This window comes from Pinus tabuliformis, chromosome 4_2, assembly GCF_031772625.1.
Source record: "Pinus tabuliformis cultivar Carrire ecotype Pingquan chromosome 4_2, CPIR1, whole genome shotgun sequence".
NCBI classification, from domain to species: domain Eukaryota; kingdom Viridiplantae; phylum Streptophyta; class Pinopsida; order Pinales; family Pinaceae; genus Pinus; species Pinus tabuliformis.
The window spans coordinates 880,005,139-880,022,832 of NC_142304.1; the positions used below are offsets into that span (position 1 = coordinate 880,005,139).

A 17,694-nucleotide genomic window follows, 5' to 3' on the forward strand; every position below is an offset into this window, starting at 1 on the left:
TATCATGTTCTTAGAGATGATCTATGCTCTTATCTAGATAAGTCAAAGTGTTGACTTCTGTTGTAAACGTACTATCTCTCTCTCTGCTGAACTATTGAAGAACATATAAGAAGAATTGATCAAGGGTTTCCCCACATTGGGGTTTGTCCTTGGCTAGCGCCACATCTTGTGTCCTCTTGTCTTGGCTTGTCTTGTGCGATTTATGTTTATGTTCTATTTGCAGTTTACTTTAATGTTGATGTGATTGCTAATCTGGAAAATATATTGAGATAACTGTGAAAATTGAAATAAATTGCTCTAAGCATAGAACATACCTAAAATTAACAAAATCAAATGCTTGTAAATGATAGGAATTGGGAACATTGCTCAAGGGGTTTAGTTTGGTGGATTGGTAATGCACTAGGGCCTTTTCTACTGGTGAGAGTAAACAAACACTCCTTAATATTTTATTCAATCCAATGAACTCAAGCTAACACTAGTTGAGAAGTCAAGATGCAATAGGGCCTTTTTCTCTTGTGAGAGAGAAAGTGGACGGTCACTCCTAGTCTTCTACTCAACTTATTAGTTAGTGTATGCTTATGTCATTGACTGATCTAGGAAAGCAAAAAACTAATCTAGTAAAATGGGGAACTATGATGCCTTTTGATGCAACAAGAAGTGAGAAGCTAAGAGTGTGTTAAGGCCTTCTCCACCAATGTTGCAGGATTCCCCCCTCCTGGATCTGGAGGCGGATTCACATCATGGATGGAATTCGCCACCGAATCTCAAGCGGAACCGCAGATTCAAAAATCAAATCTGCAATTTTGCCTTTTTTTTTGCGTTTCCTGGAAAAATGGAACCAGGATGACCCGATCTATAGTTATGGAATAGATTGGTTGTGGATTGCGAACAGATTTGGGAGAAAGGCAAATGGTTCCACAAACTTGGCTTATTTTTTATTTTTTATTTTAGACTTGAATTGTTATGTGAGGAATTATGCTTTCTGAACACTGCCAAGGTGTCCCCTTGATGCTCTTGAGATGTTTCCTAGATTCTCCCTATTTGTAATGTTAAATTCTTAAAGTAAACATGATATTCTACTTTATTTTTCAGTTTAATGACATTCTCCTTTATCTTTCATTTTCATCCTTTTACTTAAATTTTTAACATTACCATGAAATGGCTCAAGATGTTTGAGTGGTTCCAACCTCATTAGTGTTCATATGGAGAAAACATAATTTCATATCCCATTCAAAGTTCAACTGGCTTAATAGTTTTTAGGATTTCAGGGTCAATGGGATTGTGGCATTTCATTAGATTATATCATGTATAAGTGTATGTGATTGGCATTTAATCAAGAGCACCAAGCCTTATATGTACCCTAGTGTTGGTGGTGTTGATTCTTGAACTCCTTTGTCATGGCCGTAGTAAAAATGTACCCTTCACTCAAGTCAAAATCATTGATTAGGTATGTTAAGCTTTCTCTATCATATTCTAAGGCTTGGATTAGGCCATTTGATCAAAGTTGGGCAATGTTGACTAGTATCTTAGTGAATCAAAGTAGAGGCAAAGGCTAGACAAGAGGAGATGAATATATATATATATATATATATATATGCTTTCGAGACAATTCACTTCCCAAAATTTTGGGAAATGACGCTTCCGAGTCCCAACGATTTGCTTCCAAAAAAAATCCCTGCTTCGTGCGACATTGTCCTCCACCAAGAAAGATAATGGATAGTGTTGAGAAATCTAGGGCATGGATAGTTAAAACATTTCTCTGCTTGATAATTGCTGCTGATATACTTTTACTTCTTAGCTTATGATCTTTTCTTTGTTATGTTATTATTGTGTTCTTTTTATTAAGACATTTACCAATAATAAAAAAACAAGTGACACAGTATGTAGGCTTGTTAGGCAGGGCCAAAACCTCTCACCTCTTGAGAGGAAAACCTGATCAAAATTCTTCTTCTAAATCTTCAATTGACGAGTACAAAGACCATGACACAGACCCATTGACTCTAGTATCTTCCCAAGAACCTTGCCACTATCCTTGATGCTCTGCCCCTTCCCTTTGACTTCCTTTCTTGATCTTGAACTACTCTCCTCGGATCCTTCTAGACAAACTTGGTCTCTTATCCTTCACACTGCTACTTATCGATTTCTAGAGAAGCTCGGTCTCTATGATTTTACTGGCTTCCTCTAGAAAATCTCGGTCTCTAGATCTCTATCTCGGTTACCAAGTATCTAGAAGAATCCTTCCTTCGTTATCCCAGAAGAAACCTCCTTTGCTGCCCCAGAAGAAACTACTTCTTCGTTGCCCCAGAAGAAACTCTTCTTCATTGCCCCAGAAGAAACTCTTCTTTGTTGATCCAGAAGAAACCTTCTTCGTTATGCCCAGAAGAGTCCTCCTTCGCTAGCCCAGAAGAAACCAATCTTCGTATTGTTCAAAAGAAACCTATCTTCGCACTGCCCAGAAGAATCCTCCTTCGCTTGCCCTTCTTCACTTCTTCTTCTTCGCACTTCTCTTGTCCCCTTATTCGCACTTCTGTTTCCTTTCTACTTCGTACTTCTGCTTGTCGAGATCAAGTTGAGTTGCTTGTCCTAAGTGAGGTCGAGTGTGACTTATATATACATCTCCACACATCTCCTTTAGGTCGACATGATCCCTAGAGGTTAGGCCGACTTCTTCTAGCATGTTCTTCCATTGTTGTAGGCCGACTTGAAGAGGATAAGTGACAAGGTTTTGGAGGATACTTTTCATAGACAAAATTGACCTTTTACAAAGTGTAACATGACTTCATTACATGACAATGACTCTGAACATTTTATGACTAGATGACAAATAAATCCTAAAGACTCTCAACGGGAGTCTTGACTCAAAAATAAAATTTCTTGCTCATGAAACCCATGAAGCAAGTCAATACAATAATTTTATTTTTCTTCTTTAAATCACATTACATAACTTCATAATTACATGTCATTATGAAGACCAAACCTAGTTACACTTTTCAACAGACAAACATTCCTAGCGTCTACTTAACTCATCAATTAGCTTGTCTTCATCAACAACGATTATTCTATGAGTAGTATGGAGCATTGTTGTAATATTGGCGATATTTTCGGCAAAACGATATATCGCTGAGAAAATATCGCAATATTTTTGGCAAAACGATATATCGCTGAGAAAATATCGCGATTTTTTCAAAATATCGGCAAAATATCGCGATATTTTGAAAATATCGGCAAAATATCGGCTATGTTTAAAAATTTGAAAAAAATATTTTTTATGCTTGCCGATATTTGTAGATATTTTGCCGATATTTTCGCTGATATTGCCGATAAGATATTTTCTGGACCCTCCCTGATATTTTGTTGATACCGGTATTTTCAACAGTGGTATGGAGTATCCCTTGCTCCTTCCTTTCCCCCCAAGCTTGTGTAGCTAGATTTCCAGATAGCTCTAGAGGACTCAAATAGTGAACCAGCGCCCTGGTTGCCCTCACTGTCGGTTTTTAGACTTGGGAATTATTGATATCATGGACCTCATGTTCATCTCTCTCTCTCCCTCTCTCTCTTTACTGGATCTTCACTAGGCTGCTGATACAGTTTTATACATGTTCATGTCCATTTGTTTGTATTTTTCATTATTTCATTTTGCATATAGTTTTTGTATGACATTTAACTTTTCTAGGAGTGGCATTTGCACTCCCACATTGTACTCGCACTAGATGTATCCTTTAGTTCCATTAACCTACTTATGTGGTCATTCATTGGACATCAATAAAATTATCTTATCTTATTTGATGATCATTTTGTTCATGGACAACAATTTAAACAATCAAAAATGAATAGTAAGATGATGTAAAATATGGACGGCAAGTTCATACACACATTATAAGTACAATAACATAAGATTGCAAGTATAAATGAGGTAATTGAAAATACATGGAAACTGAAAGTTATAACGTATAAACATGAAAGAAAAACATATAAATAATATATATCATCATACACTAGATGAACAGAAAATGAAATGAGTGCACAGGCAGAAGTTGTGGGGGCCCTCCACTCCTTTGCATGCACACCAGAGACTATCAACAATAGGGAATCATGAAATCTACATATATTATCTAAAATGGAGCTGAAACAAAACTTCAAAGCTGAAGTCTTTGAACACTAAGTTCATCAAAATAATTCTTCAATGTATAGAATTGTTGAAGCATGTAACTAGATTTGGTCTTCATAATGACATTTGTAATCATGACATTGTATAAAGAAAAATAATTTTTATTTGTTGAAGCATGGGTTTCATGCTCAAGTCTAGGTCAAAGCATGTTCTTCATGCTTCCAGGGCTTGTTGAGTCAAAAGTAGAACATTTGTCATGTATTATAGTCCCATTTGAACTTTTTGTAACAAAAGAAAATTATTATTTTTGAGTCAAGAAGCATCATTTTGTTCTCCAAGACCGAGTCAGCTCTGCCATGACAACTCGGCCCTGATGGGTACCTTTTCGCTCTCTTGGATGACTATATAATATATATAGAGGAGACCTTGTCCTCATTTGCCACACAATCAATCAAGTTCGACCTCTGAAAATTGAAAAGAAGAAAGGAAGAGCGAAGGACAAGAAGAAGGAGAAACCTAATGAAGAAAAAGAAGATCTGAGTTCTTGGACTGTTTTGCCCACACATGTGAAGGGATCTAGGGTTTCTGTGCAAGTTGCAGAGCAGAAGATTGCAGACCGAATTGAAGACCTGAGGAAGAGGGATGAGATTCTGACTTAGAATAGAATTTGTGGAAGTTGACCATATTTGACTTGGTGAACTTTGACTTGAATGAGAAAGACTTTTGGAGGGCTGAATTGGTGCTTGGAGGTTTGGTCTTTGGGTCTTGGAGGTTTCACTTTGATCTGATTCTATAAGAAGAGAAGAATTCTTTCTGGGTTTTCCCCTTGGAGGGGTTTTGCCCTGGCTTGGAGCTTATATTTTGTGTTCTCCATGTTTGGTAATTGCTTGATGAAGAAGAAATAATTAAAGTAGTAAAAGGGCAACTAATATCACAAGTAATTATCATGTAAGAAGAATCAACTCTAATCTACAATTACATTGATTCTCCAACAAGAATTACAAGCTTACTTAGCAAGCCTCATTTGCTTGCTTTGATAGGCAGAAATGAAGCTAAATATCTAAAAGTCTCCTTGCTAGTAACTATGGGCTAACCTGGTACCACATTTGGATCCAATTGACCTCATGCTACGCTCAGATTGTGGAGAAAATCAATCAAACTGGGATCTGGGTAAAAATAGCAAACTGTTCTGCTTTTTTGCCTCTATACTGCCTGTGGTGACTGCACGTTGACTGGGCATTTATGGGTCGATTTCAGCTGAACGAATAGGTATTCGTCCATCTTGGGTTGCTGGGTGACAAAACCCATTGTCGTGGATTTTTCCCAGGTGCTCTGCACATATGGAAACAAATGATCAATTATGCGATTCACTGCTGTTCAGTAAATTTGTTTTACAGTGCCATTATTTCATGAGTTTTTAAAAATTAAAAATTACTAGCAAAATACCTTGGAAAATGTGTTTATTCGACAAAGTATGACTAAAATGTATCAAAAGTAACTTGAGATGGGTTTCCGAAGGCCGTATATGGTGGTAAACCATAGCAAAAGTAAGCCATGATAAATGTTTGACACTAGGTTTTACCATTTCGGGTCCATTCCTTTATTAGGTTTTGGATTGTGAGTTTTTCTGTTTTCGGAGATGCTTTAGGAACTTTCTTATTGCTGTTATTACTGGGTGTACAAAGTAGTCCCTTTGCCTTACTTTCCCTTTCTGGGAATCAATATATATATTATTTTCTTTTGTTCTTGTCACATCATGGCACTTTGGAATGGCATTTGAGTAAGAATATACATGACTGGTTGGTGAATTCTCCCTTGGAAAACAGTTACCACAGTTTATATCTGTATAAAATGAATGCATCTCTCTGTACACTGCAATGATTTTAGTGCATTATATGAAATGATTTTGTGTTGTTTCTTGTCTGGAAAGTCGCTGTGTTCATGTAAAGCTGCTCATTGCCCTAGCTTGCAAGCTAAATTTGCAAACTGTGTGAGTCTATACCATAAACCTGTTCATAAATTTTGATATACCTGAGTTACTCAGCATGATCATTTGGATGGTGTACCCTCAATGTATAAATATTAAGGACAAGATAATTTTTATGATGTCCAATAGTGACTAAAATAGGTCAATGGAACTAGAGAGTTCGACACCTTAAAATAGCGATCTGAGGTATGAACTGGTTCTGCCATGAAGGACAAATGAAGTTTTGATAAAGCATTGTTAGATGTGTTAATGTTATGTAAAAAATTAATTAATTTTAGGGTTATTATTTAATTTTAATTTTAATTAGACGAAAGGGCACGATCATAAGATCATGCCCTTTCCTAAAGGGTGTCCGTGGCGGTATATAAGCCAGGAACCCCATTGTAATCAATTATTATCTGTAATTCATCTTATTAATAAAATATTTCTATATATATTACTGTCTATCCAGAAGTTTTATGCTTCATCGGTATCAGAGCGGATTCGATCCTCTGGACAAATTCTCGTTGCATAGGTCACCACCTTGCACGCAGCCACCGTTCTCCCATCCGCACCACTGTTCCAATCCTTCCGCCCGGCAGCGCTCCAGCCAACCATAGTTGGCTGCCCGTTACTCCCTTTATTACTCCTGTCCGCTAGCGTGCATCCCACCTGCGTCAACTCCTGGCGTCCACCTCACGCTGTCGCAAAAAACTCAACTTCCGTCTGCAGTCTTTGACATAACCGTCCCCATCCGTCCGCTGTCCAGACTTATCCCGTCCATTTCCGCCTTCTGCCAGTCACCTGTTCACACCCACCATCGACCCGTAGCATCCGTTAAAAGACTGCGGTGATAAACTGCGCGATATTTTTTTTGGAACAGTCAAAGGGTTCCGTGATAAACTGCGCGATATTTTTTTTGAACGGTCAAAAGGTTCTATCAGTGAACGTGACTGTTCGGGTAGAAATATATAATATATATTTATATCGGCAAATTATATATAACGGTTTATATATATATATATATATATATATATAGAAGTTAATTTAATTAATTTAAAAGAATATCGAATGAATTAATTAGGAATGAGCCAACAGCTCAATGATAATACAGAGATATTTACAATCATAGAAACATCAGGTTTCTATGTAGAATATGGAAACAATCAGTTTCATTTAAGAAACTGCTAAAAGAATAAAAATAGTAACAGCTAAAAAGAATGAGCATTAAATACTAAATAGAAATATTCTAATACCCTCCCTTAATGCTCAATCTATTTACAACACCAATAGACCCTCGGAATTTTACAAATTTATCAGGACGAAGAGGCTTGGTGAAAATGTCGGCGGGCTGCTCTGTTGTGGGAACATATTGCAACTGAACTGAGCCGTCTTTAACCAGCTGACGAATGTAGTGGCAATGAGTTTCCACATGCTTTGTTCGTTCATGAAAGACTGGATTCTTGGCAAGTTTGAGCACTCCCTGATTATCACAAAACAAAGGAGTAGGCCCTGTCTGGAAAACATGCATATCTGCAAGCATACGTCGAAGCCAAACTGCCTCACAGGATGCCTTAACTGCTCCCCGATACTCAGCTTCTGTTGAGGAGAGAGCCACTGCCTGTTGCTTCTTACTAGTCCAAGTAACAACACCAGATCCTAGACTAAACACATACCCAGCTGTAGATTTACGGTCATCAACCGAACCTGCCCAGTCAGAGTCAGTGTAACCACTGAGAATAGGATTGGAACTGCGAGTATATAAGAGGCCATAATCAGAAGTACCACGCACATATCGTAGCACCCGCTTTGCTGCTATCCAATGATCAGCTTTAGGAGCTGACATGAAGCGGGAAATGTAGCTTACTGCAAAACTGATGTCAGGTCTGGTAGCAGTAAGATAGATGAGACTGCCCACTAATTGCCTGAATAAAGTTTCATCCACAAGGGGAGAGGGTGACTGTGCTGAAAGTTTGAGCCCTGGTTCCATAGGAGTCGTGGCCGGTTTGCAATCTTGCATTCTGAACCTTTCCACAAGATTTTTGGCATACTTGGACTGAGAGAGAAAGATCTGATTTTCAGTCTGCCAAACTTTAACCCCCAGGCAGTAATGAAAAAGTCCCAAGTCTGTCATCTCAAAAGTTCTGCATAGATCTTGTTTGATCCCATGGATCAAATGTGCAGAGATGCCAGTAATGATAAGGTCATCCACATAGACAACCACAAACAAGATATCATCACCATTATGATTGATATACAGGTTTGCATCAGATGGGCTCCGCTGAAAACCCTGATCTGTCAGGTACTGATCAATTTTCATGTACCAAGCCCAAGGAGCTTGTTTCAATCCATAGATTGCTTTAGCTAACCGACACACTTTCTGTTCTTGACCAGCAACCTTGAATCCTGGAGGCTGCGTCATGTAGACTTCTTCTTGGAGATCACCATTTAGGAAAGCACTCTTTACATCCATCTGATGAACTTTCCAATTGAACTGAGCTGCTAGAGCAAGGACAAGCCTTATGGTACTCATCTTGGCTGTAGGAGCAAAAGTCTCCTCATAGTCGATGCCTTCCTTCTGTGAGAACCCTTGAGCCACAAGACGAGCTTTATACTTGTCTATGGTTCCATCAGCTTTGTATTTCACTTTATACACCCATTTGCAGCCTATGGGCTTTTTTTCGGCAGGAAGATCAGAAAGTGTCCAGGTGTGATTCTTCTGAAGACTCTGGAATTCGGCTTCCATAGCCTGTTCCCACTCAGATGTACCCTTAGCCTCTGAATAGGTTTTAGGCTCAAAAATACTGTGTAAGTTAGCCATAAGAGCGAAATTGACTGTAGACTGTTGTCTGTTGTTATGTCTAGAAGTTCTACCTTCAAGGAGCTCATCATCCTGGAGATCACCAATGGTTTTAGCCCACCATTTAGGCCGAAGAGTAGAAGAACCAATATCAGGAGGAGGTGGAGAAGACTCAAGAGCAATAGGGGCAGCAAGGGGAGGGTTATTTTCTGGAGGAAGCTCAGATAGAGTATTATCAAATACTGATGCTACATCATCCCTCCCATCAGGTGGACCGACTGGAAGAAGAACACTGTGAGGCTGATCCTCAGAACGCTGCTCAGAAGAAGAAGACTGAAAGAATCCTCTGTCTTCATCAAATACTACATCTCGACTGAAGCTAAGACGACCAGTGGCTATATCTATCAGCCTATAGGCCTTGTGATGATCACTGTAACCTGTCATCATGAGTTTCTGGCTTTTGGAATCCAACTTAGAGCGCTTAGCAGGTGGAATCCAAACATATGCAACTGAGCCAAATACTTTGAGGTGACTGATGTTAGGCTTACGACCAAACCAAACTTCTTCAGGAGTCTTCCCTTTAACAACCTGAGTAGGTGATTGGTTAAGAAGGTAAATAGCAGTAAATACTGCTTCAGCCCAGAATTTGTTTGGAACACTCCTGTGTTATAACATGGAACGAGTCATTTCAACAACTGTGCGGTTGCGACGCTCGACAACACTGTTTTGCTGGGGAGTGTAAGGTGTGGTTAATTGACGTTTGATGCCATGAATATCACAGAAGTGGGCAAAAGCTGAGGAACAAAATTCCCCCCCATTGTCGGTCCTAAGGGTCATGATGTTACAACCAGATTCTTTTTCAACTAAGGTTTTAAACTTCTGAAAGGTACTAAGAGCATCAAATTAATTTTTTAAAAAGTACACCCACATCTTTCTACTGAAGTCATCTACAATAAGTAAAAATATTTGCAAGCAGTGATAGAAGCTGTATTCATAGGACCACAAATATCAGCATGAAGTAACTGAAGTACCTTAGATGCGCGCCAAGATTCTCCACTTTTGAATGAAGACCGATGTTGCCTTCCCGCTTGACAGGCGCTGCATACCCCCAACTGCTGAGTCTGAATATCAGGTAATCCTGACACAAGTCCCTCCCGAGAGAGCTGAGAGAGATACTGCATATTTAGATGCCCATATCGCTGATGCCATCGAGTGCTGATGGGAGAGACACGTGCTGCTAGAGCCACTTCTGGAGAGTCACCGGTGTCAAGTAGCCTGTATAGACCATGGTCCTCTAGGCCAACAGCAACTGTTAGACTGGTCTCCCTGTCAATGATGGAGCACTTGTGTGCACTGAACACAACATCAAGCTGAGGAGAATTCCTCATAATCTGGCTGACAGATAGCAGATTAATCTCCATACCAGGAACATAGTATACATTCAGAAATATGAGCGTGCGTCCACCAGACTGAATTTGAACTGTACCCCTGCCAGCTACAGTGTACTTTTCACCTCCACCAAATACCATAGAATCACTGAAAGGTGAGAAGTCAATAAACCAGTCACGCCTGTGAGAGAAATGGCTTGATGCACCAGAATCAATGTACCATGCAGAGGAAGGAACATGTTCTGAAGACCTTTTAGCCATAAAGGCGTAAAAGGCAGAATCTGTCTGCTCGGAATGTTGTGCAACATTTGCTGTCTGATGTGGCCCTCCCTGTTTCTTCTGTTCAGAAGCAATCCTCTGTCGGCAATCTTTCTTCATGTGATCGAACCTGTGACAGTAATTACACTGCACACTTTTCTTCCTAGCAGGATCAAAAGGCTGAGAAGAGCCTTTCTGCTAAAAAGACTGAGAGGACTGGTATTTTGCAGCAAATGCATTTTCCGAGGACACTGATGAAGCACCACTACCAAACTGCTGTTTCCACTGATCCTGCTGCAGAAGTTTGGTACATAAATTTGGAAACTTCAGATCAACATTTGTGGTCGTAATGTTGAGTGTTTCTATGAAGTGTTCATAAGATTTCGGTAGATTTTTCAGAGTAATGACTACCATATCTTCTTCCTCCATGGTCCGACCAATGGCTTCGAGCTGATCTCGAATGTCTTTAATTTTGTTGAGATGTTCCTGTAAAGACATATGTTCATCCATCATGATGGAGAACAACTGATTTTTGAGAAAAAATGCTCTGCTTTTGTCAGATGTCTCGTGCAGTTCTTTCAAATGTTGCTAGATTTCGGCAACGGTCTTGCCAGAAGGAATCTGTGGTAACTGATCATCAGCGACAGAGAGCTTGAGAAGCATAACAACTTCTCGATTTCGATCATCAAATTTATCTTGATTGGTACCAGCTGTACCGGGACGAGACTCTTTGCCCAAAATGAGCTGATCAAGACGCCTGTATTCAAAAATGGTCAGCATTCTTTGTTTCCAAATGTTATAGTTGCTGCCATTAAAGCGTTGATTTCCTTCTAACATCAGATTGGTGAGCGTGGCCATTTTCCCAAAGACAATACAGAAGTCTGACACACAAAAAATGTAGCTGCCTGCTTAAAATTCCTCTTTCAAGATGACTGTACCAAACCTTAACAAATTCTGTTGTGAAAGAAATAGGCTTGCACAAAAAAATAACTCAGATCTGTATCAGTGCACCAGATCAAAACACCAGACCAAAAAAAATAACTCAGATCTGTATCTTCATAAAATTAAAGCTGATTTGAAGAGAAAAAAAAATACGTAGACTGAAGCTGTCCACGATTATATATGTTGTTCTGGTCCCACCGCTTCAAAGAAAATCACAATAAACTTTAATCAAATCGCTAAGCAAACACGTGAATCTGGAAAATGCCGTTACGTGAAAATGCCAGATATTTTCAATGCCGTCACTATAATCTGGAAAATCCCGTCACGTGATGCAAGCGGGGCTTAAATCTCTGGAAGATCTCGATCTGTGGAATACGCGAGCCAAAATACGTGAGCCAAAATATGTGAGCAAAAAAAAAACGGTTTAACTTTAGCTTTGGCTTTGGATTTTGCTTCTAGTGACGCAAACGCTTCAACTTCGGTTTCCGCTACCGCTTCCAGTTCTGATTCAGGCTCTCGATCTGGTGGAGGAGACAGTCAATAGATTGATATTACTGTAACTTGATATGTTTCGGGCGTGCGATTCCCGTGTGGCGAAGACTGTGTGGGCGTCGGGCGTGTAGACTGTGTTGCCACGTTCCCGTGTGGCGAAACAAATCCTCAGCTGAGACGTTAAATGAGGATTCACCGTCAAAACGAGGGACCAAGTCAGGCCACGCCTCGCAGTGAACACTAATATGCTCAGTGGCTAGGCTTCAAGTGCCACGATGAGACAACAAGGCTTCAAACAAATAAACTGTTCAACCGACAAATAGACTGCTGCCCCCGGATTCTAAATGCCGGATTTTAATTTCAAGGCAATTTCACGATTCCGCCACAAAGTTAATTCCTCATAAAATGATAATGCAGGAGAAGAATCCCTTTCTGTATCGAGATTGACGACTGTAAGCTTTTATCACAGTGAGCAAAGCCGAGGCTAAGACTCAGTGAAGGCTACCTGGCTTACAGAGGGCTCGACCTTAGAAAGGAATGAAGGAACTCAAGAGATTAGGATATGAAGAGGATAGCTGATCAAGAAATCTACAGACCCTGAGAGCAGTTTTGAAATGAACTACTGAATTTTTCAAACTATGAAAAATTATTTCGAAAAAAAAAATCCCTGTGCTTTGATACCATAAAAGAATATCGAATGAATTAATTAGGAATGAGCCAACAACTCAATGATAATACAGAGATATTTACAATCATAGAAACATCAGGTTTCTATGTAGAATATGGAAACAATCAGTTTCATTTAAGAAACTGCTAAAAGAATAAAAATAGTAACAGCTAAAAAGAATGAGCATTAAATACTAAATAGAAATATTCTAATATAATTAAATTTATTTTAATTAATTAAAAATATAAAATTTAGTTATATATATATATATATAAGTTAATTTAATTAATTAAATTTATTTTAATTAATTAAAAATTATATATAAAAAAATTGTTGGATGCAAAGCATAAGATAAATAGCAACCATGATGAGGTCAATAAAAGATTAAATGAATTCCAGATCAAACTTGGGGAGCAAGCTGATGAAATCAAAAATCTTCACGATACGACAAATCGAATAGAAATAAAGATGGAAAATTACCATGTTTAGACAGAAGCAAGCATCAGAGAGGTCTTAACAATGCTGAAAATTCTGTGTAAAAGGTCGAATTGTACACTCGAACAACTACTAAAAGAAGGTGAAGAGAATCAAGAACACATCTCGTTAGATTCAACAAAGTCAACAGACTCTCATGAAAAAGTTGAATCCCCAAAAAAATCAGCGACACCCCACTAAGAAGCGAGTAACACAGCGTTCACAAACAAGCAACTCTGGGATAACTTTACCAATCAACACTCTTTTTTCACTCAACCATTAGCAACATACCAACGAAGGGCAAAAGTCGAGATGCCTAAATTCGATGGAAACGAAAAAAACAATGTTGCATGGATAAATAAAGCAGAAGAATACTTTGTGATATATGACATCAATGATGATGACGAAAAGCTCAAGCATGCATCCATGAAAATGGAAGGAGAAGCATATAATTGGTATATGTGGTGAAAAAACAACACACGTCATTAGCTGGAGAAAATTTAAAGATGCATTCTTTAAAAGATTCCAAGGTGTAAGAGAAGAAGAGTTCTTTTCAAAACTCATCAAGTTACGACAAAAAGGAAGTGTGGACGAATACACTCAAGAATGGGAGACCTTAGTAACACAAGTACCTGGGTTATCAGAATCTCGTCTAATTCAGTCATACATCTCGAGACTCAAAACCCATTTACAAGCAGAACTTGAGATGCATGACATTACATCTATAGAAGTAGCAAGACGAAAAGCAAAAACAGCCGAAAAGAAATCCGAACCAATATTTTGGTCAAAAGCGGAAAAAACTTATGCAAGACGAAGGATACCCCAGTATGTGGACTCAAATAATACAAGATATGTTCCACCACATCGTCGTGAAGATGAAAAATCTAATGTGGAAATACAAAGGATAAAAGAGGGTAAATGTAAACGCTGTGGTGAGAAATGGGACCCCAAACATAGATGTGCTAAAGGAAAAGAACCAAAGAACCTATATAATTGTGAAGCAACCAATGATTCAAACAGTGAAGATTATGACATAGAAGACATAGAAGACGCCCCAGAATTCTCACCAGAATTAGATGACGGAAGTATTCCGCAAGTGTCATTATCAGCTATGACAGGTATATCACAACCTCAGACTTTAAAGTTAAAAGGACACATAAAGAAGAACAACATAGTGGTTCTCATCGACTCGGGTAGCACACACAATTTTTTAGATGCAACCGTGGCAAGGAGACTCAATATTTTTTCATTTCCCTTACCAAACATGAAAGTGATGGTAGCTAATGGTAAGAAGATTGAAAAGGTAGGGAAATGCCATAAGGTCAATTTGCAGATTCAAGACTTTAATCTAGAGTCTCCATTCTTCACGGTACCATTAGGAGGAGTAGATGTAGTCTTAGGTATCCAATGGCTACAAACTTTAGGTACTTATGCTGCCAACCATCAAGTACAATTTATAAAATTCAAATGGGGAGGTTAGAAGTACAAACTACATGGATTCCAAGCACCTGAAAATCAAGTTGTATCATCATCTCAGATGATGAAGCTGAGTCGAAGAAGAGCACCTGCTTATGCAGTACAATGTCACCAGTTAGAAATGTTATCTGCAAATATGACCAGAGAAGAGTCACCAGAGATACAAGATATGATTCGGAAGCATGAAAAAGTATTTCAAGACCTACCTATGAAGATGCCGCCTAATAGGGAAATTGAGCATACAATAGAAGTCAAGGCAAGGTCAGACCCCATCAACATCAAGCCATACCGATATCCACATCTCCAAAAAACGGAAATTGAGAGATTAATCCAAGACCTTTTAAAGTGTGGGACCTTGATCATCTTGGAATATATAATCAAGTGGAAGGACTTGCCGAAGAAGACGTTTCTTGGGAGAATGAATCATTCTTCAACAACATCCGTCGTTACTTATGCTTTGAGGACAAAGCATTCTTTCGAGAGGAAGGCAATGTTATGTAAAAAATTAGTTAATTTTAGGGTTATTATTTAATTTTAATTTTAATTAGACGAAAGGGCACGATCATAAGATCATGCCCTTTCCCAAAGGGTGTCCGTGGCGGTATATAAGCCAGGAACCCCATTGTAATCAATTATTATCTGTAATTCATCTTATTAATAAAATATTTCTATATATATTACTGTCTATCCAGAAGTTTTATGCTTCAGTTAAAATCTATATAATAGGCTGAGAACAATAATATATCATATTCACAATTTCACAGATTAAATCATTAATGAACACAATATGGTGTCATGTTACTTCAACTCCTGAGTGCTAACATAGATTTAAACATTTATGGGTGCTATTTGTAATTTTGTATCATCAGCACTGCCATTGGAAATGGTTGGGCTTGCAATTTCTTTGTTGGCAACAAATTAATGAAACTGCATATGGGACAGACATGCTTGTATTATTGCACCAAAATCTTTGAGGCAGATGATGTAGAGTTCACAAGCCACTTCCATGGTATTGTTAATCAAGGTGCCAGGCATTAAAAACAGGAATAACTTTAGTAGAGTACATTTGTCCTAATCCAAAAAATGACCAGTTTAATTAAACCCAAAGTTAAATGGTTCATAAATTCTGTAGCCTGCAGTAAAGTATTGAAGAGTTTGGAGGAAGTTCTAATATTTAACAGTTTGTACATGAAAAGTGGGAGATATTGAGGGAAATCCATGTAGTTTTATGGATATTTTTCCTTGAAATAAGCTTTTTCCTTTCTATTGACGGTTTTTGTATCAATGGTTCTCTGAAATTAAAATGGAACAAATGTTTGAATGTTATACTGAAAAATATGAACATGGATAACACTGGAAGTCGGTTGTGATGGTTGGATGAGAAAGTAAAGCTACTCCCATTGTTTTGGAAGTTAATAAAATAATTGGAAGTTAATGAAATATTTGAAACTTAAGGAGAGTCTGAGGCAAACTTTGCTGACTTGAAAAACCCACTGTTGTATGATAGGGAGGAAATAGTGTCAGTACTTTTCATATTATGGGTTTTATGTCTGGTTAGAGTTTAATTTTCTTCTTTGAGTTATATTGTTAAGGCTATATTGTGGCAAGACTCAACATCTTTTATTGTGCTTGAGTTGCTCAGGCACCGCCTATCATGGGAAAATGTTTCTCGCCTTTGTCACCTTCGTAGGAAGTATGTTCAGCTCTATGCAGGGTATTTGCAACAAGTACCCAGACTGGAGAACAAAGAAATCATAGAAATTGAGGAGGAGCTAGATGCAAAGGTTATCCTTTTATGGAGGTGGGAATTATGTCTTTACCTGTATAAAATTTTGCATTTTTCACACATTTCTAATGACTTCTTGTGCCAGTGGAATGAAACGATTTTGGAAAGATATTGTTAATTTGCGGATAAAGATTCTCACAGTGACTAACATTTGTTGCTTCATTGATTGTTTATATGTAGGTTACTTGCTCATGCTAGAGTTGAAAGTGCAAGGTCTAAGGAAATGGCATTAGAGAGGGCACGCGTGAGGAAATCTAGTTGGTGGTCTTTTGGATGGTTTGTTGATGTTTGACTGGTGCATCTATTTTCAAGATATTATGCAGGAAATTTGGTCATTTTGCTTTGTGAGATTCCTTATCTGTTCATAATATTTTCCTGATAGATTTACTCATGTTTATAAACAAAAATACTCTGTTTTCCAGGGGGTCAACAGCAGCAGATTCAAACCCTTCTAATGCTTCTGAAGATTCACAGGGGGTCACTGACATGCCACGTCCAGGACAGCTATCTAAAGAGGAGTGGAAGAAGCTTAATGAACTTTTAAGCTACCATTCTGCAGAGAACTTCTTTGTCCTTTCCGATAAGGAGCCTCCTGACATGCTACAAGTCTCATTGGATGCCACTGTTGGGAAAAGTGCAGCTCGAATTGTAGACAACCAAAATTTGGAAATCATCTGTGGGAAGTTTGAGAGTCTTCATGTTGGTCTTAGACTATATCCCAAGAGCATTCATTGTGATACAAAGCTGAAGTTATATGGTGTTTCTGCTCCTGAAGGATCCCTGATACAGGTCATATTTTCCTTCCCTTTCGAGTCAATCTCAAAATTTTGCTTACCTATCGTCCCTGAATACTTCATGTAGAGGACATTTAATTACTGATTCTCAGTATGCATGAATTTTGCCCCAGAGTGTGAGCAGTGAAGAGAAGGAGTATGCACTTGCTGCTACATTTGTACACTCTCCTATTGGAGAAAACTTAGATTGGAAACTCTCTGCAACCATGTCTCCTTGTCATGTCACGGTATGTTTATGTTCATTGATGTGATGGTTTCATACTTGGCATATATATATAGAGATACTTCAGTTTATGTTTTGTGAAGAACTCTTTTAGCTTATGTTTTTGTCAAATATCACATTTGGTGTCTTAGTGCTAGAGCTGCTGCTTCAGTATTTCAAATGCACTTATGCAGTCAGGATGAACCGATTTATTTGATTAGCAGATTTTGGTGTATGTTGTCGGGACCATGTCAACACACAAATACTCGTATAAATGTGTGTTCATAATGTTACTGTTGAAGTTAGTGATAATAGCATGTAAACAAATTTAAAATTTAGTA

At 38.3% G+C, this 17,694-nt stretch overlaps 1 protein-coding gene across 1 annotated transcript in view; it reads left to right on the plus strand.

Moving 5' to 3' along the window:
* LOC149172506 (uncharacterized) overlaps window positions 1-17,694 on the plus strand; it is a 287,733-nt gene that overhangs the window by 130,127 nt on the left and 139,912 nt on the right. Inside the window, exons 12-15 of the mRNA XM_089426345.1 lie at window positions 16,214-16,372; window positions 16,538-16,633; window positions 16,780-17,146; window positions 17,265-17,378. Of these exons, the coding sequence (XP_089282471.1) occupies window positions 16,214-16,372; window positions 16,538-16,633; window positions 16,780-17,146; window positions 17,265-17,378 (736 nt within the window). The remainder of the gene's footprint in view (window positions 1-16,213; window positions 16,373-16,537; window positions 16,634-16,779; window positions 17,147-17,264; window positions 17,379-17,694) is intronic.